Source organism: Osmerus eperlanus, chromosome 2 (assembly GCF_963692335.1).
Source record: "Osmerus eperlanus chromosome 2, fOsmEpe2.1, whole genome shotgun sequence".
In the NCBI taxonomy this organism is placed as follows: domain Eukaryota; kingdom Metazoa; phylum Chordata; class Actinopteri; order Osmeriformes; family Osmeridae; genus Osmerus; species Osmerus eperlanus.
The window spans coordinates 21,548,796-21,576,114 of NC_085019.1; the positions used below are offsets into that span (position 1 = coordinate 21,548,796).

Genomic DNA, 27,319 nt, shown 5'->3' on the forward strand with positions numbered 1-27,319 from the left:
TAAATTCTCAAAACCTGGCTGATACACCACAACACATATTTGAATGGACTTTATTTGACATTGCTGTGGCTACAAAGACAACTGTGCTGCCTCTCTCCCCTAGGTATGGTTCACTCCACAGAGAATGGTTGCCTTCTCCAATCACTCCCACCTGTTTGTCACCGTGCGCTCTCCCTCCTTCTCCCTCCCTCCCACGGTCCCTCCCTCCCTCAAACTCACCCGCCCATGTCCCCCCCCCCCCCCCCCCCCGTTTATAACTGACTCGGAGTCACAAAACAGGACAAGAAGGGAGGAAACGGGAGAATAAAGACAGAAAAAGAGAGAGAGAGAGGGACAGTCACATCGCTCTCAGGGAACCCTCCTCCAGTCTTGTAATCTCACACTCGCTCTGCTCTCTCAGGGACTGACACCATCATCACCTGAGTGAAGGTAAGAGACTCTCTCTCCTCCGCACCTTTCGTCTCGACCTGTTTTCTCCTCCACCGATAGGAATAGTGGATATGGGAAAGAAAGGGCGCCTATTTGATGACGGGTTCGCTAAACTTTGATGTTAGTTGTAGTTTTGATGATGTTTTTCTATACTACTTGATACCATGACAACTTAGGTAGGAATCCCACAATGGGCCTTTGTTTTATCTCCTGGGACCTCTAGCCAGCAATTATTTCTTTCAATGACATCCTTTGAGACGGTAAAAATCGTACTCATTTGACTGAGGCTTGTCTTTGTTCAAGATGTTTTCCTTTCAAACTTTCAAACCTATCAAACCTTAATGAGATTTGTCCCTAAAATTTGCGGTCCTTGTTGACTATCATCACAAAGTACATTCTTCTAACCACATTTTAAAATAGTCACCTGTAACCAAGGTTGCTCAGAATATCCTCACAAGCTTAATCACCAAACTAAACTATCTAGAATCTGTGTGGCATATTTAAAAGACAGTACAGAATATGTTTTTTACTTCTTTCAGCTAATTGTTTGTGTACAGCTCTGAAGGGCTCAACCATCCTTGTCATACCAGGAAGTGTCTGTCAGCAGGGTCCCCTATCCTCCCAGACTCTACAGCATGACTCAGTAATATAATGTTGAGGAAACTGTTTAAAACTCAGCATGGCTTTTCTTTATTCTTCATTATTTATTTATAAATGTAGTACATATAATTGGAGGACATCACATGCAAAAGTAAATGTGTCATGGAACAATTTGAATATACAAATCAGGTCTATCCACTCCAATCTCCGGGGACCCCATCTTGTTCAAAGATGGTATATCTCATGGACTAAAGTGCAATGGCTGAGATCAGTGAAAACAAATCAAGCCAACATCAATATTCCATAGGAAGTAAAAAAAATAACAAGATGGCACACACGCTGAAAATGGCTGTTAGCGCACACGAGGATGACATGTGAAAGTGGATGCTGAGGTCGTTCGTTGGTCATTTGCATGTGACTCGAGCTGTTAATGAATAACCGTGCGAAATCACAGCTGACTACCTCTGAGGAGGTACTGCGTCGTGTTTGAGGAAGCGCTCAGGGCTGAGCAAGGGGGAACCTCAGCTTGTGAGTTGCCACAGTATGTACCCATTACCACAGTCCTGTCCTATGATTAACCTGTTTCTGGCTAAACATTGACCCAGCTTTTCTTTCCTCTTTCGGAAACCTGTTTACCTGTTTACCAGCCCTGAGTCTTTACTAAGATCGTTTCGTTTAGGCCCCTTCCCATCCATAGCAGTTTCCCAGGTAGAACAGGGAGATGTTGTACAAGGGATATGGAGGGAGGGTGAGACTATCATGGAGGCTTGAAGGCATCACAAAGGAATGAGGAGTGGAAGTGTCAGTTATGAACTCAGACCCTTCTGGAACAGTCGAAAAGCCACAAGGTGGCAAAGTATCGATCTAAGACAAGACTGTTGTTCAGTCCTTTTAAGATAAACGACGCTGTTCCCATCCATGAGCTCATATTTTGCACACACACACACATGCACAGTGTGGAGGGTCCTGGGCATACACAGGTTATAGTTAAAGGTCAACTAGAGGGATCATACAAAAGCAGTCTGAGATGGTCCACCGATAGTACATTCAACCAGAGAATAGACAAGCTCATAAACCCTCTGTGTCTGTCTGTGTGTGGGGGTGAGCGGGGAGAGGTTAATGGCCGACTGTATTCAGATGTTCCACTGATGGCTAACGAGTGTTAGAACCATAAAAGTCCTACTTCCTTGGAGCCGTGATTCCTTGATAAAGGTATGCTGCCACCTGACTCTCCCACGCAAAAAAAACCTGTCCCGAAAACCCTGAGCCTGTATTCTGCGTGCTCACATGGCCTCACTTATCATCTTATATATGCTTTACTTCACATGAGCTGTTCAAAATGATCCACCATGATAGATCTTAACATTTGATGTATGTCTATGGCAGGCAAAGGAATTTTCTTTTGCATAAAAAATAGGGTTAAACAACTCCAACCAAAGAAAACGGCCATTTCCAGCATAATGTTGATGAGGCTCTGGGGTTGGTGTGATTTTTATGTCATTCCAAATGTTTGCATAACATTTGTTAACCATAATTGTCCATCGAAACCCATTTGAATGAGACTATAAAGTGGTGTACGAGTTCATCATTGCAGGTGTGCCACCAAACAAAGCCCTCACCCCAGTCCCATTGTAGTTGTAATGTTTAATGTCAATATTGCAAGGGGTAGACAAAAAGCAAGGGCACTCTTGAGTGTTTAAGGACGAAAAGTTGATAGAGAACCGTTCCTTGTGAAAGGAGCAGGTGGTTTTCTTTTTTTTTTGCCCACCAATCTCTTCCTTCTCACTTACCTGACAAAGTGCTGGTCTCCTAGTAACACGTCAGAGCTAGCAAACAGCATCCTTGTGTACAGGCAGTCTGTTAATTTGTCACCAACAGTAATCACCAGAATATGACACCTCACTGGAACCATGACAAACGAGTAAATGCATTGAAGAAACACCTTATCACAATGATATACAATAGCTTGAGAAACTGGATTGTATTGCAACTGAGTGATTCAACTGAGTTGCAACTGAGTGATTCACAAGATGGGGATTCAGATGGCTGAGCGGTTAGGGAGTCGGGCTATTAATCAGAAGGTTGTTGGTGCCAATTGACGTTGGGTCCTTGGGCAAGGCACTTCACACTACTTGCCTCGGGGAGAATGTCCCTGTACTTACTGTAAGTCGCTCTGGATAAGAGCGTCTGCTAAATGTAATGTAATGTAAATGTAATAATATGTTTGTCCAGGTTTGTCCAAATACCCCAATTATGTCCTTAGCTCGCCCACTTCATATATAAAAATAATTATCTGGTAAGAAGTTGTGGGACATTTTATTCATTGGGTGGAAATATTAACTTTTTGGCTACCGGAAAAATGCTGAATTAAGATAGTAAATTATCACACACAACCCTTCATTGTGATGAGTTAGAGTACCTAAAAAAGTAACAGTATAGCCAACTCCACGAACAGAAGCAATAATCATATTCATACTTCTAGGTCCTTAGATCTCATTTCCATAATTGTTGACATGTTTCCCCCTCTCCTACTTTCTTCCAGAAAGAAGAACCTGCTTTAATCATGGGCTGCTTCACATTTCTCAAAGTCATGATGTTTGTTTTCAACGGCATCATCTTTGTAAGTACACATGTTTATACAAGGTTGAGAAAGGTTTAAATAGCTTCAAGGGCATATGACGCATGTACGGAACATCATCTGTCACTGTTTAATGATTTGGTTTACGGGACAGACAAGTACAGGTGCCTCTTTATAGACGTACAATGGACAAAATGTTTCATAGTTTTGGCTTGGAAAGATAAGAGGCATTTGACTTTGTTGTCCAAAGTACGAGGTGAACGAAACAATGAATGTCCAAGCAGGTGAAGATGCTTTTCAGTCTTCTGATTGGAACACATCAAGGTTTTAGTAAATGTGTTCTCTCACCCAAGAGAAATTTGTAGTTCTGTTTTAAACTTACCCAAATACCCAGTATACAATTCAGTAAGTATCCTCAACATACAAATCTCTTTTCACCGACATTCCCACCTCTCTCGCTCGCCTTCCTCCCATAACCTTATCTCCCTCTCTCTTTCCTACTTGTTCTCCTTCCTGGTATGTCTCCACCTCTGTCTCTCAGGTGGCGGGGGCAGCCGTCCTGGGGGTGGGGATCTGGGTGAAGGTGGACAGTGGCTCCATCCTGGGCTTCATCCAGGGCATCAAGGACGCCCCGGAGGGCCTGAACCAGCTGCTCAACGTGGGCTACCTGCTCATAGCAATAGGAGCCCTCCTGCTGATCATCGGCTTCCTGGGCTGCTGTGGGGCCGTCAGGGAGAGCAGGTGTATGCTGCTATTGGTAAGTGACTTTGCGAATAAGGCCTGACACACACACACACACACACAAGTATTAGTATACACAAACAAGCAGATGAACCACTAGAATATTTTATGGTAATGATGTTGTGCAGGTATTTAACTCTCTCTCTCTTTTACTGTCATCTTTCGTCTCTCTAGTTCTTTATAGTAGTTTTGGTGGTCTTCATAGCAGAGGTTGCTGGTGCAGTGGTGATCCTGGTTTTTAAACCAGTGGTAAGGCAGTGCTAGCTCGCTTTCTCCCTCCCTCTTCTCCTCAACTCACTCCCTTACTCACTCCCTTACTCCCTCCCTCCCTGTTTCACTCCATCGCTCCCTGTTTCACTCACTCCCTCACTATTTCACTCACTTCCTCACTATTTTGGAAGGTGAACATTGCAACTGCCACTTTACATTGGGATAATGACTGATTTATGTTTCAGGCAGAAGAGTTGATCAGCAAGCTGGGCTCTCAAGCAGTTGATAGCATAAAAAAGGATTATGGAAAAAATCCAGATGTCACTGGTCTCTGGAATGCTACTATGGATACGGTACAATCTTCCCAACACGCAATATATCAAAGATATAATATTTGCCACACTATGATGTATATAGCTGCTCTTAAGCCATGTTAAGAGTTAGGCTGCATCATTTGAAAGATATGATAAAAAAAAAAAAATCTAATATAAATTGTGTTATCATCCCCAACAGCTAAAGTGCTGTGGATTCTACAACTCGTCAGACTTTGATGGCTCTCCTTTTCAAATGCCCGACAGCAACCGGTACCCACCACAGTGCTGCAAAGACACAACAAGGCCATGTGGTTCAAAAGATGCGGTACTAGCTTTCTGCTCATTCATCCTTTGGGGATTTACCCAAGCCAAACTGCTACCATCAATATTGACTTTGTACAGTACAACAGGATATGGATTGTTATATGACTAATAATATCAATTTAGCTGAAATTGATAGCTCTGCAAACAGTACCATGCATGTTAATGGACTTTTTATTTTGTGTACTACTTCCTTGTACTTCTGATCTTTCCGTTGTTCTTAGCTGTTTTCTGTTCCTCCCGTAGACCGTGCCTGGCTGTTTCCCAAAATTCAAGAAATTGATTGATGAGAACTCAGCTGTGATTGCAGGTGTGGCATTGGGCATTGCAGCCCTAGAGGTATGGACTTTTGCTCCCTCCCTCTCTCTCTCTCTCTCTCTCTCTCTCTCTCTCTCTCTCTCTCTCTCTCTCTCTCGATCTCTCTCTCGATCTCTCTCTCTCTCTCTCTCTCTCTCTCTCTCTCTCTCTCTCTCTCTCTCTCGATCTCTCTCTCTCGATCTCTCTCTCTCTCTCGATCTCTCTCTCTCGATCTCTCTCTCTCTCTCTCTTTCCTCCTTCTGGCTCGTAACATTACAGTTTTTTGCTGTAAATGTATGCTATGTATAGCCAATAATTTACACACATACAAATATGCCATCCATTGTTACATACATGTTACAAATGATACAAAGAGGAAGTGACACTGAGGCCATAGGGGTTTCAATCATGGATTGCTAATTCACATTATTTGTTAATCCCACAGATATTGGCGATGGTTTTCTCTATGACCCTGTACTGTAAAGTCGGCTCTAAGAGCAACTGAGATCAAGTTACAGCAACTAATTACAGCAGTGACAGAAGCATGATCTTCGGGCCTACTGACACACGTTCTCTGCCTGCATGAAGCTGAAGAGCCAAGGACCTTAATGAAGCTTCGTTCATCTGAGAGTTTCATCAAATCTTAGGGATCAACACAAGATATATTATGAAATTCGTTTTTATGTTTGTTACAGTATTTATATACGTTCTAGTTATTGACGCTACAACAGGGGCCTTCTGTGCATTTTCACATCTGGCACTTTTGTGCATGCCAGTTGATTAACATCACAAACCAAAAATACATTACTAGTCAATATTGTTGGAAAATTTCCAATTTCTTTTTCATTGTAATAATGTAGCTAGATTGACCGTGGAATTTAAAAGCTGATTAAATTATTTTTAAGATTTATTTTAGCAATTAACATTTAATTGCAACTGTAAAGTTGATGTTTTTCAATAAAGCTTTACACTTGTTGTCCCTTTGTTTTATTCTTCATGTTTTGTGCTGTTGCCATGTTTTCTATTGAAAGATATTCATATTTATATTTGGTTCCAATTATCCTGCTAGAAATATTTTGCACAAAAATGGACAAACATGACCATGAATGCAGTATTTGTTCTGCTTTTGTGGGATACTTTACGTAAGTATTTTATAATTAGCTATCATTCTATGTGCAGTAATGTGTTACCTAAAAGTACACTATACTGTAAGCAGAAATCATTAAAAACATACAGATAATCCTGACTCTGAGTTTTCAAACTTTTCCGAAAGCTATTAGCCAGCTACAGTTCATATCCAGGATTCCTAATAAAATTTACCCTTATAAAATTATTTGGAAAAACCACCGACCTCCGTCCTACCACCCTCTAGATAAGTGGGGTATTGCTCCCTGGAGAATTGGTGTACAGATCGGATCAGATATGGTGCAGCGAGTGTCCTGGATGTCCCAGGCACCGGGTCAGCTTGGGTCATGGGTCATGGGTCAGCGTCGGCTACATCTGCATTGCTCTGGGCGCAGGGTGCTCTCTCACTGGCTTCACTGGTTTCTGTGGAGCCTGGAAGGAGAATTGCTTCCACATCTTGTTGGTGAGAGAGAGCTCTGTTCACCAGAGTAGATATAACCAGCACAGCTAAAGACTCAATCCTCAACATCTGCCATGAGACCAGGTGGCTTTTTTTAATCAACATTTGGGCCAACAAAGTACTTTATAATGAGAGTCGCATACCCTTATATGACAATTGCATACAGTTGCAGACTTTATTAGTTGGCCTACGTGTTGTATCCCTACAAACCTCACGTAAGGTTACGCAGAAATTGTATTTTGTTTTTCTCCAGTTCTTTAATCGTGACAATGTTATCTGTTGCTGAAATGATAGAGTAGCCCTATACAGAGATATGGTAAGGGTTTCAGGTGCAAACAATGTCCACGGTGTTGTTCATTAACCTTGTTTCCACTTGGACTGTAGCTGCCTGGTCATAATGCAAATCTCTGAAAGCGTGGCCTGTTTGTGTCCCAGGTAAGCGTAATGGTGCACCAGGCGAGCACTAAGACCCTGGGGACTTCTTATATGGACTTGGCAGCAACAGACCCCATCTCGTTAGCCTGAAACACAGTCATGATCAGGATGAGAGAGAAGCCATAATGAAGCCAAAAAGCCCCCTTAATTGGTCCAGTAATGCAGAGTCTTCATTAGCACTCAGTCCTGTGGATACTGTATTTACATCCAAAAGACTGACCACTGCGGCCATATTTAGTTGTGACTTCACTTATAAACTTAATGTTAGCTTGTAAGATTAGTCCATCTGGCTGGCGTATACGATGTTACATTCATTTGGTTTAGGAACATCTCTATTTCTCTTCAGCTCAAGTGCTGTGGCTTTGAGAAGACAAGAGAACACAAGAGGAACTGTAGAAGCACTTGAGAGACACCCCTGTTGTCTCTCCCTCACTCAGATGTGTTTTGGTAAGATCTTTGCAGTGATAGAGGGCAGGGTGTCATCCTAGGCTCAGTTGCCGGGGGCATCTGCATGATCGAGGTAAGGCTGGCCATGGAGATACACTGCCCCCTTGTGGTGAAGCTGGGACACTGCAGCATGCAGCAGCAAACCATTCTCCTGCTTTCTGAGACGAAGCCTTTCATAGATATAGAGAGCCATGGATTAAGCCTGGACCTAGAGAAATTGAATCTCCATTGAAAATATTTTTTGTCTAGGACAAGGCTAAATCCATGTCTGGGAAAATGGCCCATTGCGTTTTGTGCTCCAGAAAGTATATTTCTATAGATGTATAATACAGATTGGGTTTTTTTATATTATGGGATGTATTAGTTACATTTACATTTATTCATTTAGCAGACGCTTTTATCCAAAGCGACTTCCAAGAGAGAGCTTTACAAAAGTGCATAGGTCACTGATCATAACAACGAGATAGACCCAAAAATTGCAGGTAGCCAAAACATGAGCATACATTGTGAAAAAAACTAATAAGTGCCAAAGGGAAGAACCATAAGAGCATGCAGTTAAACAAGTTACAATTAAACAACATGAACCTCAAAAAGTGCAAGAGTGTACCTGTAGGAAAACAATCAACAGTAAAATATTTCACATCGAGTACAATAATTTTAAATCAGTTACAACTAACCAACAAGAGCAACAAGTCTCTCAATAGGAGTCATTGTGATCCTGGAGGAAACTAACATCAGGTCCGGCAAATCATTCCTAAGTACCGTTGTGCTCCCGGAACAAATGCGTCTTAAGTCTTTTCTTGAAGGTGGGGAGACAGTCAGTGTCTCTGATGGAGGTGGGGAGTTGATTCCACCATTGGAGGGCCAACATTATAAACATATTACCAGGCATTGAGAAGAAAAATAAGTAAACTGAGACTCCTCAAAGGGTTTCTGATGGATTGTACTTGATTTGTGTCTGGGAAACCATGTCCAAAAATGAATGTTGTGAAAGCAGACAGCTTTGACTCCCTCCTCTTTTCCCCTTGTCTAGCTGACCACCATGACCAACACCGTGGTGCTGTTTGTCATATTGCAATCTACATCATGAGGGGAAATTAGGCAGCAAGGGGTACGGGAGTTAGAGGACATCCACCTCTGCAGCAGCTGAAGTTACGAGTCAGCAACTTCAGAAGTTAAATGGAAGTCACTATTTTCCTCAGAAGTACTGTTTGTTAGACTGAGAACTTAGTGACGTGTATTACAATTGGCATAGAATTCCACTACATAGACATTTCTTCTTGTGTATTTGTCATACAACAAACCAGCAATGCGAATACTCAAACTGAACTGAGTTCATTGGGGGCATAGTTGAGTCAAGTGTTGCAGTTTCATCTCCAGCCTTAGGTTATGGTGTAGATAGACAATATGTACATACCCATAATATGACAGATTGTCATTCCATTATGTAATCATTCTTACATAATCTCTTTAGATTATATTCAACTGCGCACATTTGTATTGAACATTGGTGGGGGCAAACATTTGTATCACCCTAAATGCCGCTACCTCTGCTCTGCCCCTAATTAATGATCTTTTGACATGGGTTGTGATATAAACCTATCAAATGTAAGGGATTGGGAGTGTTCACTTACAATAGGTCTAGCTGTGACATCAGAATGGCTTTGACTTATTGTTTACATTCAGGGTTTTCCTTATCTTTCTAGGGAGTTGGAGCATGCGGTGGAGTGTATGTAAAGGGTCACGGAGAAGAATAAATTGTTCCCTCTTCTAATGGGAACATTGTGATCCCACCTGATCACTGGTCAATAAGAAACACTTCTTGACCGTTCACGAATTGAGTGGTGTAAAAGTTTCAGAAGGACATCTTGTAACGTGAAACTGTGCCCAAACTCTCATTTCGCTCTTGAGCGTAGGCTACATCACGAAACAAAATATACTGATGCCATCCAGGATATGTTCTCACACTTAACATAATAGCCTACATACCATTACAACATGGATGACATTTAAAGCCAGTGACACTCTGTGGAGTTTTCTTTAGGGAAAAGTTATGTCAGTAAGGTTGAAATGTTTAATTATGCTATGCGGACGGTGTGTATGCGTGCGTGGCAAATAGACATGTTCGAAGTTTGTTAGGAGGAGTCATCTCGAAGCCCAGTCTTCCACGCTTCCCCCGCCCTCACGTCACGGCCAAGGAGACCTGCAAATGGAATACATTTGTCCACCTCATCTCAGTTTTCTATTCCAACAGTGATCGCGAATCCCCCAGTCAATGTGACACATCTAAACGCGGAATCCACAAATCTTCGAAACAGACTTTCATTTGCACTGCGCTTAGATTGTTCATGTTTCTCATCAAGCCGTCCTGAATAGGCAACTTTTACACAGGTGCGTGGGCACGCAGCCCGGGGAGACAAACATGTCCAATGGGAAAGATGCACCTGCCACAGAGACGTAAGTGTAAATCGCTTAGCGTTTTCCGTCTCTAAAAGTCGTGTTTTAAACGGCTTGACAGTACGACAGTATTATATTATTTTAAACTGTAAAATGTATTTCTTGGTGGTACTTTATAAGCGTTAGCTAAATACATATGAATGCTCTTTACTTAAAACGAAACGTAATTTCTATAAGATCCACCCACCCTCTTTTAGTTTCCTCCACTTTGTGTTTAAAAGATTAGGCTACTTGCCGTTCACAGCATATCCGTTACATTCCTTCCTCATTGAGCAACCCTTTCAAGGCCTTGTAAAGAACGCTAAAATAATAAGTTTAAAGTGTGTTCGACAGGAGTCATTGTACCTAAATTACTCCAATTGAATCCTCGGAGAACAAATCCCTTCAGCTCTTCAAAACAGACTTCTTTATCTGCAAGTCATTAACATTTTGCTGTTGCCCAGGGAGAGCTATAGATTTCAGGCCCATATCCTATGTAAACAGAGGACATCTTGAGTTCTGTTTGCTGCAAAGCACACTGCTGCCTGGACAGTGTATACAATTCCTTCCAAGACTACACAGGACTCCCAGGAGAGTGTGTGTGTGTTTATGTGTGTGTGTGCGTGTGTGTGTGAGTAACCACCATTACGGCTGACCATGTGATCACCTCACAAGGGGCCTTATACTGTAGGGGCTCTCATGGAACTCTGCTTATGTACTTAAAATGTGTGTGTGTACAGCTCCGCACAGATGAGCCTGCAGGAGTGTCTGGATGAGTGCATGGAGGCCCTGGACCTCTTCCTCAACAACCACTTCAGCGAGAGCCTGGACAAGCTGCAGCCACGGTGACTACAACCGCTTTTCAATCTCAAGTGGCCAGTACAGTATTCGGATTGGTTGTTCCAGGACCAGACCTTGTTAGACCCTTCAATGAATATGTGTCAGACTAAGCAGTAGATTACCATCACCGTCCTTTGATCATTTTAGTGGTTCATATGATTCAGCCAGTGACTTTGTCCGGCAAGTTGTGAGAGCGTTGGTTGTGGTGTCACACTGAGCTCTTCCTGATAGCTAAGGCAAGGTGTCAGACCACTTCTCCAGGATATGAAGTGTTTGCTGAAGCTGACGCCCACAGCAGAGCGGCGGCCCGGAAAATAAACAGCACACAAGGCACAGTGTGGGAGGGAAGAGATAAACAGACACAATAATAACACTACGGTCTTGGTGGGTTTTATCTTTGCTTCTGGGCAAGATACGGACCTGGGTAGCCTGTGACCAGTCTGCATTCTGCATGATCACATTTTGTCATTAGATACCGTGTGCGTGCGTGCGTGCGTGTGTGTGTGTGTGTGTGTGTGCACGTGTGCTCTGTGGCAGGGCGAAGGATAGCATGTACCACGCTCTGATCTACGCCACGGTTCTGGAGATGCAGGCCATGATGACCTTCGAGCAGGAGGACATCACCAGCGCCGGAAACACCATGAAGACCGCCCAGGAAGTCTGTCAGAGGTGATCACCCCCCCCCCCCCCACGCCCCCCCAAGCCACCCCCATTCATCAGCAGGAGGGCCATCATGGTCCGAACGGAGCCTTGCGTTCCACTGTCACCTTCCGAACAAAGGTCTGTTTTGAACTGGGATTAGATTAGGGTGGAACTATGAGAATAGTTACTTCATTAGATGTCTTGCTAGCTATTGGGAATGATGGGATACGCTACTCCCTCAATGGGCTTGGTGAAAAATCACCCTGCCTTTATGGTTATGTTGGCAGTAGTGATGGCACTTGCTCTACTGCTTCTGGACAGGGCAGCATGAACCACAGTTGTTGCTCCTTGACCAGGAGCTGTCACTAACAGGTAAATGAGAGCATTTACATGGTAATCTGCTCCCAAGCATTTCCCTATGTTTGCATGGAGAGTACTGGACTATTCTGGAGCTATACTGCAAGCGAGGGTAAAACAGTTTTGGATTGGTTGGGAGTTTTCAGCGACATGCTAGCAGGCTTGATTTATTGAGCTGGGTGCGTTATCAGATGGATGACGTCCTCTTTCTAATTTCAGATTTAGAAAGAAGTCCCCTGGTTTGGTCAGCAAGTCCGCGGGTGACGCGCTGACTGAAGGTGGGCAGCATCAGACTGGTTTCATCCCAAAACTAAAGACCAAGTCACGTCTGCAAACCCATCTCACTCGCATGTGACACATTCTTGAAACTATTTACAACGATTGTCTTAAAAAGTGTGTGTGTGTGTGTGTGTGTGTTTGCAGAGCAGCTCCATGCAGAGGTGTGCTACGCAGAGTGCCAGCTCCAGAGATCTGCTCTCACCTTCCTACAGGTAAGACGTTTCCCTCCAACAACCAGAACAGGTTGTACCTGTCTTCATGCCACGGCAACAAAACAACAGAAGAAGTCCTGTGTTTTTTTTATTTCCTCTTACTCCAGGATGAGAACATGGTGAGTTTTATCAAGGGAGGAATCAAAGTTCGCAACAGCTACCTCATTTACAAGTAAGTTTACCAGAGTGGAGACACAAGGGTGGGGGATGAGATCCAGGGACCCCATACCCCACCATTACCCACATCCAGATATGAGTGTACAGGTGGCAGTGACGTGGCCAAACATGCAGGAACCAAGTTAAGTTCCACTTCTCAAAGAGAAGGAGTGAACAGTCACCCAAGTTATCTCCTCATGGACAGTAGAAAATATGTTTAGCTTTCCAAAAAAAAAAGTATACAATAGCAGCTTTTCTGTCAGGTGCGCACATCGGTCCATTAACGCATGTTATTGCATAATTATGCGTTATTATGGCCTATTATGTAATTATGTGTAATCATGTCGGTAAATGAATGACTTAATTGCTTTTTATCGCCCAGGGAGCTGCATGGCTTCATTCAGTCTAGAAACTCGCTTCGTGGGCCCAACCACATCCACTTAGAGGGGGGGGTGGCGTTTGGGATCGGAGCATTCAACTTGGTACGTCCCAAAAGCCCACACTTACTCCATTAGTTGGCTTAGAGTTGTTGTTTGACACATGTATTTCTATCTATCTATATATATTTAATCATGCCTCTGGAATCAATCGTACTGTCTCCCACAGACTCTCTCTCTGTTTCCTCCCCGGATACTCAAAGTTTTAGAGTTTGCTGGATTTTCTGGAGACAAGGTAGGGTCGCACGGCATAAATAGAACATAGTAAAATGATTGGGTTGGGGGACTCAAATGTATATATCTCTCTCTCCCTGTGCGTGTGTGTGTGTGTGTGTGTGCAGGAGTACGGCCTCTCCCAGCTCCTTGAGGGGGCCACAGCTCTCAACCTGCGCTCCATGCTGTGTGCCCTCCTGCTGCTCTGCTACTACACCTTCCTGACCTTCATCCTAGGTAGCACAGGTGCGCGTGGACGGATGGATGTATGCATGGAATGGAACTTGGTTGCTCTTGGTTGTGTGTGCGGGCGGGTGGGTGTGTGTGTGTGTGTGCGCGAGCGCCTGTCTGTCTGTGTTTACGCCTGGGCGTGTCTGTCTGTGTGTGGGACTGTGTGCCCATGTCTGTGTCTCTATGCGCCCATGTCTGTGAGTGGGCGTGTCTGTGTGTGTGTGGGTGTGGTGCGTGTGTTGTCTGCTCCTGGCCAGCGTGTAACCTCTGACCCCTCTCAGGGACAGGCGAGGGAGAGGTGGTTGACGCCGAGAAACTGCTGAAGCCCTTCCGACTGCGCTACCCTCAGGTGACCCCCCCCCCCCCCCCCCCCCCCCCCCCACCTCCACCCCACACCTCCACCCAACCCAGAGCAAACTCTGACTGGAGAGGGAGGGCGCGAGAGAACCAAATGTGTGCTGATAGCATGTGACGCCACAGGCAAATATTGTTCCACGTTTAATAGTATTTTAATGGGGCTCTGGCCCTGTTGTCTTGGGTAGCGTGGGTGTGCCCGGAGAAACTATGGTTTCCATTGTGTACGGTGTCGTTACGGGTCTTGCCCAAGAATCAGCAGTACAGTATGTAGGGTTATGGTGTTGCAATAATTGAGCATGGCTCATTCTCTGGTCAGGGGGCTATCTTCCTCTTCTTTGAAGGCAGGACGGAGGAGATCAAAGGCAACATCGACGAGGTGGGACTGACAAACATCTGACTCATCTAAATGAACGACAAATATCCCCCGTTGACGCCATCTTGTTCGTCCGCGAGCCACACATGTCTAAGTCTAATCCGCTCACAGGCCGCAATTCAGTTTAGATTTCCAAAAACGGCCTGGCGTCACGTCCGCTACCTGCGCCTGACGCCGTGTTGCGTTGCTCTCCGGCCAGGCGGTGGTGCTGTTCGAGGACGGCTGCAAGGCCCAGCAGCAGTGGAAGCAGTTCCACCACATGTGCTACTGGGAGCTGATGTGGTGCTTCACCTACAAGCGGGTGTGGAGGATGGCCTACTTCTACGCCGACCTGCTGAGCCAGGAGAGCCGCTGGTCCAAGGTGAGCCCGCCGGGAATTCCTACGAGAAAAGACTGTCATCTGAGGTTGTCTTTGAGAATGCTGACAGAGGAGCAGTAGACATGATAACTCGCGCACCGAGTGCAAAGCAATTCGGTTGAATGCATTACTACCTCTCATGTCAAAACGTTCCGTTTTATTGAGCATGTACAACTACCCAGGTGCAGCAGATAATCACATACTTCTTGCTTGCTGAATCGGCTCGGTATCCTCCATGTATGAAGGCGTTGTTGCCTAGGCCGTGGCCCGATGTGCCGTGCGTTTCCGAGGTGTTGACGTCTCCGCTCTGCCCTCCTCCAGGCCATGTACGTGTACATGAAGGCTGCCTACCTGAGCATGCTGCCCCACGAGGAGGCCAGACCCTTCGGGGAAAACGAGGTGGAGCTCTTCAGGTACCACACGCCCCCAGGGGGGGAGGGGCCTCTCTGAGGAGCCTTGGCATCCACGACGTTGGCTCACTCGGACGCAGTGTAGCCGCGGTGCGGGGATCCAAATCCGGAATCCTCGCGTCGCCATGTGACCAGCCCTTTCCATCTTTCTTCGACTGTCCTTGCTGTTTCTTTTTTCCTTCACTCTGTTTTCCTTTCTCTCTCACTCTCACTCTCTCCCACACTCTCTCTCACTCTCTCCCACACTCTCTCTCTCACACACTCACTCTCTCCCACACTCTCTCTCACACACTCACTCTCTCCCACAATCTCTCACTCTCACACACTATCTCTCTCTCTCTCACTCTCTCTCTCTCTGTCTCTTTCTATCTCACTCTCTATCTCTCTCTCTCTCTGTCACACACACACTCTCTCGCACGCACGTACACTCTCTCTCTCTCTCTCTCTCTCTCTCTCTCTCTCTCTCTCTCTCTCTCTCTCTCTCTCTCTCTCTCTCTCTCTCTCTCTCTCTCTCTCTCTCTCAGGCAGGTGTCCACCTTCAAACAGAAGATAGCAGGGAAGTCGCCCCCTACTGAAAAGTTTGCTGTCCGTAAAGCCAGACGATACAAAGCAAAAATCCCCGTCAAGCTTCCTGTGCCTGTGCTGGTGAGTTGGCTCCATCTTTATTTACTTCTTTTCTCTCTCTCTCTCTCTCTCTCTCTCTCTCTCTCTCTCTCTCTCTCTCTCTCTCTCTCTCTCTCTCTCTCTCTCTCTCTCTCTCTCGCTGCGATGACAAAGATTCGACGGAGAAATGCAGAAACAAAGATGGAGGGCCGGTAGTGATAGATTGATAGGCTTCACCTCAAAGATAAAGTGTCTGCCTGAGACGGCAACAAATCTCAGGGGTTTGCCGATAGAGCGAAGCCAAGGAGATGGTGTCTCTGAAGGAAGAGTTAAGAGCATGGGTCTGGGACCAGGTCAGCTGGAGGGTTGACCTGCGTTGGGGTCCGTTTCAAGGACCGTCCCATGGCAGGAAACGACGTCTGGTCACATGGGCTTCAGGCTGCAACCTAAAGAAGGGACACGTGTAATACTGTGGCGCCAGTACTGTGTCAGCCTGAGCCAGACCCAAACATCTGATATTTGTATATTTATTTTATGATATATTATATATTTCTCTCTCTCTCTCTGTACCTGTCTTTGTCTCTCTCTCACCGACTCACTCTTGTCCCCTCTTTCTATCTCTGTGTCATAATAACAATAATGTCATGTATTCATTTAGTATTCCTCCAAAGCGACATGCAGTACAGGGAGGGGTGTGTGAACCCGAGACCTTGGCCATCCCCGGCAGTCCTGACTGTGTTTCCCTGTACTGTGGTAGGAGATGATGTACATGTGGAACGGCTTCACCATCATCAGCAAGCGGCCAGAGATGACCGAGGGCATGTTGCAGACACTGATGGAGGCAGAGCGCGCCCTGCTGGAGTCTCCTGGTACTACATCTCAGCCCGACCTCACTTAAACGCAGGACACTATCGTGAACATTGATAAATGAATGCATGACATTATTATTATGACATGCAAAATCCCCTTTGAGGACGATACACTTGTATGCAATGTTATCTTGCATCAATCTGCCCTGCTCAGTTAGATATAAAACCTCACTTAGCATGTTTCCCACAAATCATGTGCTGGTTTGATTCTGGCGCTTAAAAGTATTTCAACTTCTGGGAAAATGACTTCTGGGATTACTGATTTAAGGCTTGAGGACATTCTCAGGTAAAGAGTCTCATAGTCACAGAGTGGTCGTAGTCTCTGTGTGTGAGATGCGTGTGAGGCTGGTGTAGGAGTATCATTCTGTCTCCTCTCCTCTACCCGGACAGGGAACGAGTATTTAGTGGACGACCGCTGTCTCATCCACTTGTTGAAGGGGCTCTGTCTGAAGAACCAGGGACAGTACCAGGCTGCTGAGGAGTGCTTCAACAATGTCCACAGCAGGTCAGCAACACATCACCTCACTCGCGCTCCGATCCATCGCCTTTATTCGAGAGACTATCTTTTTTGGATCGGCTTGGAAGTCATTCCTCCCGAGGTCGAGAACGACATTCAAATATAAGGGAGTCAGGTGGCTGAGCGGTTAGGGAATTGGGCTAGTAATCCGAAGGTTGCTTGTTCGATTCCCGGCCGTGCAAAAATGACGGTGTGTGTCCTTGGGCAAGGCACTTCAGCCTACTTGCCTCGGGGGGAATGTCCCTGTACTTACTGTAAGTCGCTCTGGATAAGAACGTCTGCTAAATGACTAAATGTAAATGTAAATAAGTCCTTAGAAATACTATCTAAAGACATGACACTGGAAATGGTCAAAAATGAATGTCAAAAATATAGAATGTCAGGGCATGGGTCCTCCTGTACATTTACATTTAGTCATTTAGCAGACGCTCTTATCCAGAGCGACTTACAGTAAGTACAGGGACATTCTCCCCGAGGCAAGTAGGGTGAAGTGCCTTGCCCAAGGACACAACGTCATTTGGCACAGCCGGGAATCGAACTGGCAACCTTCAGATTACTAGCCCGCTTCCCTAACCGCTCAGCCACCTGACTCCTGTATCTACTGTGTAAATGGGATTCTAATTCAGCATGAGGTTCTTCATGGGAAAACATTTGCCTGATCAACCAAGCATGAACAGTGTATTGTTGGTTTGGAGGTTATAAACCACCTGAACAAGCTTGTTAAGTCATAGCACAAATATTAACATGCCGAAGATGGTTGCTCTGCCAAGCCAATGTTTTACAGCCGGAGTGTAGCTATCCTAGTGTTCGTCTGCTTTGTGATGCATTTCCCTCAATGTAATCTGTGACGTATGAAGTGCTTGTTTCCATTTTCGATTTGCGTGATGAATCATTATTTGTTGAATTAGAACAGGGGATCGCCAACCCCAGCTTGAGAGCACATACCTTTAACTACCGACGCCAACCGACAGCAGTATTTCTAGATTGTTCTTGTGGCCATTGTAAATAGTGTCGCGTTTTGTATTTGATACTACGAGTGTTCTGTAGTGTGTTGTTGAGCATGTCTTCTACACCCCCCCCCCCCCCCCCCCCAGTGAAAAGAAGATCAGGTTTGACCACTATCTGGTGCCCAACGCTCTGCTGGAGCTCAGCCTTCTCTATTCAGCCCAGGGATGCAAGGAGCAGGCTGTCAAACTACTGCACAAGGCCAAGTGAGTGGCCCCTCTACTGGCTGGAGAATGTACACCAAATTGTATTGGCTGGAATGGAATTACAAAGACGACGTAGCAGTCGGATGAAACGATAAGCCACCACTTGCTTCCTCTATGTAGCGTATTCTTTCATAGGCAGAGCACAGTGCTACCCGTTTTCTGCCTCCTGAATCCATTTCCTGTTCTCTGCTCCCTCAGAAATAACTACAAGGAGTACTCGATGGAGTCCCGCACTCAGTTTCGGATCCACGCAGCCTTGTCCAAGCTGAAGGCAGACACGGGCAACCAGGATGAGATCACTGAACTGTAGGGTCTGTGGAGGGTTGGAGCTGGTGGTCAGGACACTCTGGACTCTCACCCCCCCCCCCCCCCCCCCTCGGGGCCTCTCTGGGGGTCTCTAGGGACACCATCCTTCTGTTAACATCCACTGCCTCTCTGTGTGGCCAAGCCATGGGTGAAGACTGTTAGCTTCAAAGCTGGTGGTTCCCTTCCTGGTGGAGGGCTGAGAGAACGGTGTACACTTCCAATATCTCAAACATGGGCTACATCAGTGTGCGCTATCCAGATGCACACACTATATATCAGCACTAGGCTTATGTGGGCAGTATGTTTATAAGTGATCATATTGTAATTTGAGGACACTGTATTTTAATCAACAAATTAATGTATGTGACTTATCTGGTATGCTGTTAGGCCAATTATTGATGTTGGATTACGCTGTTAGGCCAGTTATATATGGAAATGGATTCACTGAAAGTTAGTATTGTGGGAAAGATCTGTAGATTAACAAATTACAGATGCCAGATTTTGCGCCTTCCAGAATAGTAACTATTTCACCCTTTTAGTATGATTTCAAGTGAGAAGTCATTTTGCCGGTATACACCTACACACTATTTAAAAACTGGAAACACTATATTTACAGGCTGTGCAAATGTCGTAAGAATAAACTTAATTATTTTAACACAACTCACTTGACGGCTTGTGGAATTACCAATAATGTGTTACAACTTATCAAAGTATTTTTTTGCATTGTAATTTATTTAATTAATGACAGGCCTCTCTTGCTCACAGAAAAAAAGTATATATAAAAAAATGTGGAACAGACACGCAAGAAAGTTATGTCACGCATAAGAGACGGTAAACAAAATCATACATTTTCATTATCCACAGTGTAACACTGGGCAATTTCCCAGGGTTACGTTGAGGCAGCAGGTGCCTCTGCGACGGGTGTGAGACTTTGCTCGATCTTTAATTTCCTCTTCATGAGTTTCTTCTTCTTCCTCTCCTCCTTCTCGATCTCGCCCACCATCTCCTGGAACCGTGCGCTGCGGGGGTCTATGGCGAAGCCAAAACGCTCCCGGGCCTCGGCAAGTAGACGCGCACGCTTGTCCTTGTCCTCCCGAGCCTTCATCTTGGTGTCCCGTTTCTCCTTTCGCCAGTCTGCTACCATCTTGGGCATCTTAGCCATGTTAGCTGCTATCAGTTTCTCTCTGGAATAGAGGATGGACAGATTGTGTTCACACTATATTATAATCTGCTGGAGGCCAAAACTACATAATATAAAATTGTGCCACATACAACACGGATAGTAATGCACTGACAACGAAGCACCTCTGACAGATATATATAATGTCTGTTGTGGCTACCTAACGTTAGCACAATTTCCTAGACTTGATCATGAACTTACTTTGCAAGGCGTTTTGCTGCGAGTTCCTTCTCTCGGGCCCCAATGTTCTCCAGCATGACTTCGAGCGAAGGGTTCCACTCCCTTTCCTCTGCAATGATCTCTTCTAGCTTGGCAGGAGAAGGCCACAGCTTCTCCGGGTCGATCCCCGACGCAGACCCGTACCTACCGTACAACTTGCGGTCATACTTCAACGTCTTCTGCCATTCTGGCGTTTTCTGTCCTTCTTTGTCTGGGATATAAGGATCTTTTAGATTTAGTTTCAATGGTTTAGGATTATAATTTGCGATCTGGTGTAAGATCCCACGCGGAAAACTGTCAGATAAAACTGATGTTGTGGGTAAAATACCCCTAAATGCCCAACAGAAAATTGCCGTCCTCCTGCCTAGCAAGGAGGTCGCCATCTTTGCTTGCAAACTGTAGGACCCTCGTGACGTGTAATAGGCAGCTGCAATGGTGCCTGTCCAAAAACTAAATTTATTATAATTCTCGTCTTTCATATTCCTACACCCAGATCTCTATCAGCATTATCAGATCTGGAAAACACCTGTGCGTTGTTTAAGAAGTAGCCTACTCTTCGAGTTATAGTTTTAATTACCTTAGTTAGACGAGATGCGTTATGGATTATGCATGTTAAGTGGTCTAATGAAGAAAGATGATTACGGTATCTCTAGCAGTCAGGCCACTTTCGACTGTGAATCATCCAAAGTTTCCAAATACTTTGTTTGATATTTTCTTTTAATAAAAAAAAAGCCCTGGATTGGAAAAATGTTCTTTCAAGATCAGGTGACTTGAAACCACCTCCTTTAAGGGCAGGTGGGCTTCGTGCCCAAACGAGCCCATGGTGAGAAGCAGGGACTCGAACGCCTTCTTTGAACACTTTGGAATACGATATAGGGAATTAATCAGAAAACACACTTTGAAAGAAAGGTCCTTTGTTTTAACTTCACCCTCTCCTCCCCCTTCTCTCCTTCCCCTTTCAAACAGCCCCCCTCCCACCAACCACTCTTTTATTTTTGATTTCTTTTCAAGAAGGAGAGCTAGAACAAATGGGGTTGCTCTTGAGTGCAGCATTTACAGGGACAGATGTCACTGCTTTTGTGCGCGGGGAGCGGGCAGAGCCCTCCATCGTCATTAAAGATGTAGGGCTCCCAGGGCAGGGGGGAGGAGAGGATGGAGGGGGTTGGGGCCGGGGGGGGGGGGGGGGTCAGTGGGGGGCTGGCATGACAGAGGCTTAATTTGGCTTAGGAACGATTCGGTGCCAAGCGTAAGGCTTTAGGGATCAAATCAACGTCAGTCACTGGCAAATAAGCTTGTTAGGAGTTAGGAGATAAGCCATGGCGGTGGCAAGCTGGAAAGATTCTATTTCTGAGCAAGAGGAGGATGTGAGATGGTAACAATTGAACAGAATTACGTAGGACATGTAAAGCGGGTGTAGCGATGAAGACTGCTAATGACTGAGGTCACTATCACCTTTTTCGGGGAGGTGGGGTGGAGGTTAGGTGTGGTAGGATGGAGGTGGGTGGGGCGGGGATTGGTAGGGTGGAGGTCATGGGGAGTCAGGGTGGAGATCAGGAGGAGGTTGGGTGGAGAACAAGGGGAGGTAGGATGGAGGTAGATTGGGTGGAGGGAGGTAGAGAGGAGGTCTGGGAGGTAGGGTGGAGGTCAGGTGGAGGTAGAGTGGAGGTCAGGGGGAGGGAGGGGGAGGGAGGGTGGAGGTCAGGGGGAGGGAGGGGGAGGGAGGGTGGAGGTAGGTAGAGTGGTCAGGGGGAGGGAGGGTGGAGGTCAGGGGGAGTGGAGGTCAGGGGGAGGGAGGGAGGGTGGAGGTAGGTAGAGTGGTCAGGGGGAGGGAGGGTGGAGGTCAGGGGGAGTGGAGGTCAGGGGGAGGGAGGGGGAGGGAGGGTGGAGGTCAGGGGGAGTGGAGGTCAGGGGGAGTGGAGGTCAGGGGGAGGGAGGGGGAGGGAGGGTGGAGGTAGGTAGAGTGGTCAGGGGGAGGGAGGGTGGAGGTCAGGGGGAGTGGAGGTCAGGGGGAGGGAGTGGGAGGGAGGGGGAGGGAGGGTGGAGGTCAGGGGGAGGGAGGGTGGAGGTCAGGGGGAGGGAGGGTGGAGGTCAGGGGAAGGGAGGGTGGAGGTAGGTAGAGTGGTCAGGGGGAGGGAGGGTGGAGGTCAGGGGGAGGGAGGGTGGAGGTCAGGGGGAGGGAGGGTGGAGGTAGGTAGAGTGGTCAGGGGGAGGGAGGGGGCAGGGAGGGGTGGAGGTCAGGGGGAGGGAGGGGGAGGGAGGGAGGGTGGAGGTCAGGGGGAGGGAGGGGGAGGGAGGTGGAGGGAGGGTGGAGGTCAGGGGGAGGGAGGGTGGAGGTCAGGGGGAGGGAGGGGGAGGGAGGGGGAGGGAGGGTGGATGTCAGGGGGAGGGAGGTGGAGGGAGGGTGGAGGTCAGGGGGAGGGAGGGTGGAGGTCAGGGGGAGGGAGGGGGAGGGAGGGTGGAGGTCAGGGGGAGGGAGGGTGGAGGTCAGGGGGAGGGAGGGGGAGGGAGGGTGGAGGTCAGGGGGAGGGAGGGGGAGGGAGGGTGGAGGTAGGTAGAGTGGTCAGGGGGAGGGAGGGTGGAGGTCAGGGGGAGTGGAGGTCAGGGGGAGGGAGGGGGAGGGAGGGGGAGGGAGGGTGGAGGTCAGGGGGAGGGAGGGTGGAGGTCAGGGGGAGGGAGGGTGGAGGTCAGGGGGAGTGGAGGTCAGGGGGAGGGAGGGGGAGGGAGGGTGGAGGTAGGTAGAGTGGTCAGGGGGAGGGAGGGTGGAGGTCAGGGGGAGTGGAGGTCAGGGGGAGGGAGGGGGAGGGAGGGGGAGGGAGGGGGAGGGAGGGTGGAGGTCAGGGGGAGGGAGGGTGGAGGTCAGGGGGAGGGAGGGTGGAGGTAGGTAGAGTGGTCAGGGGGAGGGAGGGTGGAGGTCAGGGGGAGTGGAGGTCAGGGGGAGGGAGGGGGAGGGAGGGGGAGGGAGGGGGAGGGAGGGTGGAGGTCAGGGGGAGGGAGGGTGGAGGTCAGGGGGAGGGAGGGTGGAGGTCAGGGGGAGGGAGGGGGAGGGAGGGGGAGGGAGGGTGGAGGTCAGGGGGAGGGAGGGGGAGGGAGGGTGGAGGTCAGGGGGAGGGAGGGGGAGGGAGGGTGGAGGTCAGGGGGAGGGAGGGGGAGGGAGGGGGAGGGAGGGTGGAGGTCAGGGGGAGGGAGGGTGGAGGTCAGGGGGAGGGAGGGGGAGGGAGGGGGAGGGAGGGAGGGTGGAGGTCAGGGGGAGTGGAGGTCAGGGGGAGGGAGGGTGGAGGTCAGGGGGAGTGGAGGTCAGGGGGAGGGAGGGTGGAGGTCGGGGGGAGGGAGGGTGGAGGTCGGGGTTTGTGTGATGAGAGAGAAGCTACACCTCCTAGTGGAAGGTCAGCACTGCAGACAATGTGAAAGGCTGGATGAGGACTGGGCCTGGCACCAAGCATGGCATCCCATGGAGGACTGTGATGACTGCATTTGGATAAGATTCCATCATTGGCCCAATCCAAGAAGTCTTCCTCCATCGACGCCACCCATATGTCCTTCATAGAGATTAAATATTAACATGTCAGCGCTCTTCAAACACATGTAAAATTCATGTTAAAATTGAGAGATATTCATTGTACTCAGTTGCACTGTGACCCTTGCTTCGCACTTGTTAATCCTGTTAACACGGTCCATGGGTTCACCAGTGAAGCTTCGTCATCGAGCCTGCCTGTACTGCAATCCCTCCAGCAGCAGTCAGAAACACAAACAAGAAGTGATCATATATGGGTCAAATCAATTGTCTTGAAGAATGGAAAGTGCTTCCTCAAAATCTGGCCAAAAAACAAGCAGATTGTCAACATCTTTTCTCAATAGGAAAGAACACTTTGGACCAATTCCAAATAAAAAGGCATTAACTATAAACATATATGGCAGTGTGACAGTTAGCAACGACATAGTGGGCCTCACAGGGGAACAGAAAGCTGATTCGTTGTGATAGGTGCAGTATTTAGTACGAGCATGATCTGATCAGAAGAAAATCAGTCAACATCGGCATGGCAGAGAGAGGAAGAACAGTCCGGAGTCTGTCACTGGCGCAGAAACTTGGGACCGGGACGTTCCCAGCCTTTTGCATGCATCTCTGCGATCCCCTCCATGCCCTACACACACATACACACACACACACACATACACACACCCACGCAAAGGCCTCGCCTTCCACTTACACAAACACACGCACGCACGATCGCACGATCGCACGCAGGCTAATGTTAAACTTGGACATAGCCCAATAGAGAACTGCCTGCGTAAGCGGTCTTATAACGGGAGGGGGGGGCGGGGGGGGGGGGGGGCGAGGGGGGGGGGCGAGGGGGGCGGGGGGTCGAGGTGAGTGTTCAGCAGGGAGCAGCAGAGTATTTTACAGTAATGGATGTGCCACATGGAGATCCGGTTAGCGATGTGTTTGGAGCGCAACGGGAGACGCGGGCTTCGTGCCCCGCTCTTCTGAGTGTTACGGAAAAAAAGGCATGGATGGTTGTGGCTTTTTAAAAGATTTACCCACTTGGACCCGGGAGGGGTATGTCTGTGTACGTGTGTGCGTGTGTGTACGTGTGTGTGCATACGTGTGTGTAACCCACAGGGAGCTTTTATTTCTGCTCACTTTGCAGCAAACAGAGCTGTTAAATGGGAGTTTGGGACTCCCTGGGCCTCTCCAGTGCATCCTGTGTGTCGCCACATAATAGCAGAGATGTTTTAACCAAATTAACTTACGTCAACGAGCCCAGCTTACCATGTAAACACCTGCAGAGGAGCACACATGCCTGCATAAGCATCTATAGGGTGCACTTAAGACTTGGCACCAATTCCTTTCGTCATGCCACTCCACAAAACCTGAAGTGGTTGGCCTAGCCAAGACAACAAGATAGATGCTCGCTGTTCACCGGCAACCGGGGATAAATGCATAGCTAGCACACACACTCCTCTCTTGTCAAAGACGTGGTGGTAGTCAGTGTAGAGGATTCGTTGTGTGGACTGTCCAGAACAATGAGAAAAACCATTTATGAAGGAACACTGCTGAAATGGGACTGGGGTTGGACTAATCCAGCTCAGTAACAAAGCTGCTTGTTTGGTTCTGGAGGAAGCTCTTGCATGGCAGGGAGTCCTGGGGCCAGCCCCTGGCCCCCTAGTCCTGGGGCCAGCCCCTGGCCCCCTGGTCCTGGGGCCAGCCCCTGGCCCCCTGGTCCTGGGGCCTCGGGTTGTAGCGAGATGATGAATGGCAGTGATGGAGGCTGTCTACTCACTGGTGGCTGCTAATTTGAGGGGAGATTTATCAAACGCTGGGGCGTGTCTTCATAACAGGGTGTTAGGGTCCTGGGAAGATGAATAGGGGTAATTACTGGCCCTATCGGTTCCCAGACATCCTCCACACCCCCTTCTCACCCCTCCTCCCGGAGTTTTCCTGCGGTCTGTGTGGAAGTCATGTGTCTCGGGTTACGCGGTGGGTGGAGTCTACTGTGTGAGTGACAGCTCTTAGGAGTGACCTCATCATCACACTTCTACACTGCAGGGTTTCAACGGCCCAGCACCTTGTTTCCTCTGTTGTTGATCATGTGTTTGCCCGGTCCAAGCGGCTGCACTCCAAATCACACACCTTTCTTCTTTTGCTGAGCTAGAATTCCCTGATTAAAAGGAATTGGCATATGCTGTGGTAGAATTCTGCTAGCTCCCACGAAGTCTTAGGCAGTCAAATGTCCATTATAGACGGACCAGATGAATTACTGACAGTGAAGCATCTTGGTGTAGTAAGAATATTTCGCTCCATATCCCTTTAAAACGGCAGTAGGAAAAACACCTTTGTACTTCAGCTTCACAGAGACCTTCCTGGCAACTTGCAGCAGTTTCTCACTGCAGTAAAAAAAAAAAAAAAAGACCAACTACTTCTGGAGAAACTGTAAGCCTAACGATCAAAGCGTTTTACATGGAATATAGATTTGACCTCATGTGTGCTGCTTTTTCTACACCGACTGTCCCTTGGAGAGTGAAAATGGAAACACTTACAGACTTCTTCCATGAGCTTGTCCTTATTGTGTCACCTGATCCGACACGTACCGTAGAACGTACAGATCCGGAATCGTTTCGCAGCAGCGTGGCAAAACCCTTTTGGTATCCGTGGCGATCCGAAGGCGCCGAGTCACACAACGTCTTTCTCTTTCACACACGCGCACCAACCCCCCCCTCCCCATCCTTCCCCAACATTCCCCCTACACACACACACACACGCAACTACAAGTGTGGGCGTGGGGGACTGGGGTTTAAAGGGAGAACGGGAGCGGAGGGGGGGGGGGGGGGGGGGGTTGCAGGTGGCACCAGGCTGGCGCAGGCCGGGTCCCGGTGCTCCCCTGCCCGTGCCGGCGCCATCTGTCATCAGCGCCAACATCTGCAACGCCAAGGTGCCCTTGTCACCCCGGTGTCACGGCAACACGCCCGGTGTTTTCATTAGCTTCACCCCGAACGGCAGCGCCGAACCAGCACCGAACCGGCACCAGAGATTCGCCAGCGTGGTTCCAGTTGTGGTGATGTTAGTCCTCCCAGGCAGATCGGTCTGGCTAGCATGACACCCCATCATGATCCACTCACTGGCTGTCAGGTTGGCCTCCGTCTGCGCTCTCTTTATGAGGCTTCTTGGCTACAGCAGCGTTTTTTCTCTATTTTTTTTTCCCAGTCTCTGGCCTGTCTCTGATTCTTCAGCAAAACAGATGGCCTCATCCTTTTCTTGTTTTTAATCTCTCTCTCTCTCTCTCTCTCTCTCTCTCTCTCTCTCTCTCTCTCTCTCTCTCTCTCTCTCTCTCTCTCTCTCTCTCTCTCTCTCTCTCTCTCTCTCTCTCGCTCGCTCGCTCTCGCTCTCGCTCTCGCTCTCTCTGTTGGACTTCACAAAACTACTGGTGCTGTGGGTGTTCATGGGGTGTCAGCTTGGAGGAAATTCATTACTGTCAATGCATTCATGAGAGGGTGATATTTTTCTAATCAGTGCACGCCGTGCCAACTGTTCGTGAATGCTGGAATAAAGTACTTGAGGAACATTCAATTAGGCACACATATAAATAAAATATGAAGTCACAGCATCTCTTACATACAGCTGTCGGGGACAAGCAGAGAGAGGGTTTGTCATATGTTAACC

General features: G+C 47.8%; 3 protein-coding genes across 4 annotated transcripts; 2 read left to right on the forward strand and 1 right to left on the reverse strand.

Moving 5' to 3' along the window:
- The first annotated feature begins 279 nt into the window (after nt 1-279).
- tspan34b (tetraspanin 34b) lies at nt 280-6,467 on the forward strand. The gene is made up of 8 exons (XM_062483701.1): nt 280-429; nt 3,572-3,649; nt 4,149-4,364; nt 4,523-4,597; nt 4,804-4,911; nt 5,072-5,197; nt 5,440-5,532; nt 5,936-6,467. Exons 2-8 carry the CDS (start codon nt 3,593-3,595, stop codon nt 5,993-5,995), a joined length of 735 nt encoding a protein of 244 aa, XP_062339685.1. The 5' UTR covers nt 280-429; nt 3,572-3,592; the 3' UTR covers nt 5,996-6,467.
- A 3,535-nt stretch (nt 6,468-10,002) lies between these two features.
- Nucleotides 10,003-19,424, forward strand: zgc:158403 (tetratricopeptide repeat protein 39A). Of its 2 annotated transcripts, none has more exons than XM_062454457.1 (18): nt 10,003-10,414; nt 11,134-11,238; nt 11,771-11,902; nt 12,452-12,510; nt 12,656-12,723; nt 12,831-12,895; nt 13,262-13,361; nt 13,486-13,551; nt 13,658-13,775; nt 14,042-14,109; nt 14,434-14,493; nt 14,690-14,851; nt 15,170-15,261; nt 15,783-15,903; nt 16,619-16,730; nt 17,121-17,235; nt 18,342-18,458; nt 18,657-19,424. In XM_062454457.1, exons 1-18 carry the CDS (start codon nt 10,380-10,382, stop codon nt 18,766-18,768), a joined length of 1,707 nt encoding a protein of 568 aa, XP_062310441.1. In that variant the 5' UTR covers nt 10,003-10,379; the 3' UTR covers nt 18,769-19,424. The 2 variants fall into 2 exon arrangements, with proteins under 2 accessions (XP_062310441.1, XP_062310448.1); XM_062454464.1 differs by having other exon boundaries at nt 10,007-10,414; nt 13,658-13,766.
- Nucleotides 19,425-19,475: 51 nt separating this feature from the next.
- gadd45gip1 (growth arrest and DNA-damage-inducible, gamma interacting protein 1) lies at nt 19,476-20,561 on the reverse strand. The gene is made up of 2 exons (XM_062454477.1): nt 20,146-20,561; nt 19,476-19,948 (listed from the first exon to the last, which is right to left on the reverse strand). Exons 1-2 carry the CDS (start codon nt 20,544-20,546, stop codon nt 19,654-19,656), a joined length of 696 nt encoding a protein of 231 aa, XP_062310461.1. The 5' UTR covers nt 20,547-20,561; the 3' UTR covers nt 19,476-19,653.
- Between the last annotated feature and the right edge of the window lie 6,758 nt (nt 20,562-27,319).

Coding starts and splice junctions, on each gene's coding strand:
- tspan34b (XM_062483701.1), top strand. CDS start 3,593: ATGGGCTGCTTCACATTTCTCAAAGTCATGATGTTTGTTTTCAACGGC. Junction 4,598..4,803: donor TCCTGGTTTTTAAACCAGTG/GTAAGGCAGTGC, acceptor TTTATGTTTCAG/GCAGAAGAGTTGATCAGCAA. Junction 5,533..5,935: donor TGGGCATTGCAGCCCTAGAG/GTATGGACTTTT, acceptor TTAATCCCACAG/ATATTGGCGATGGTTTTCTC.
- gadd45gip1 (XM_062454477.1), bottom strand. CDS start 20,546: ATGGCGACCTCCTTGCTAGGCAGGAGGACGGCAATTTTCTGTTGGGCA. Junction 19,949..20,145: donor GCAGCAAAACGCCTTGCAAA/GTAAGTTCATGA, acceptor CCTCTATTCCAG/AGAGAAACTGATAGCAGCTA.
- zgc:158403 (XM_062454457.1), top strand. CDS start 10,380: ATGTCCAATGGGAAAGATGCACCTGCCACAGAGAC. Junction 15,262..15,782: donor AACGAGGTGGAGCTCTTCAG/GTACCACACGCC, acceptor TCTCTCTCTCAG/GCAGGTGTCCACCTTCAAAC. Junction 16,731..17,120: donor CGCCCTGCTGGAGTCTCCTG/GTACTACATCTC, acceptor CTACCCGGACAG/GGAACGAGTATTTAGTGGAC.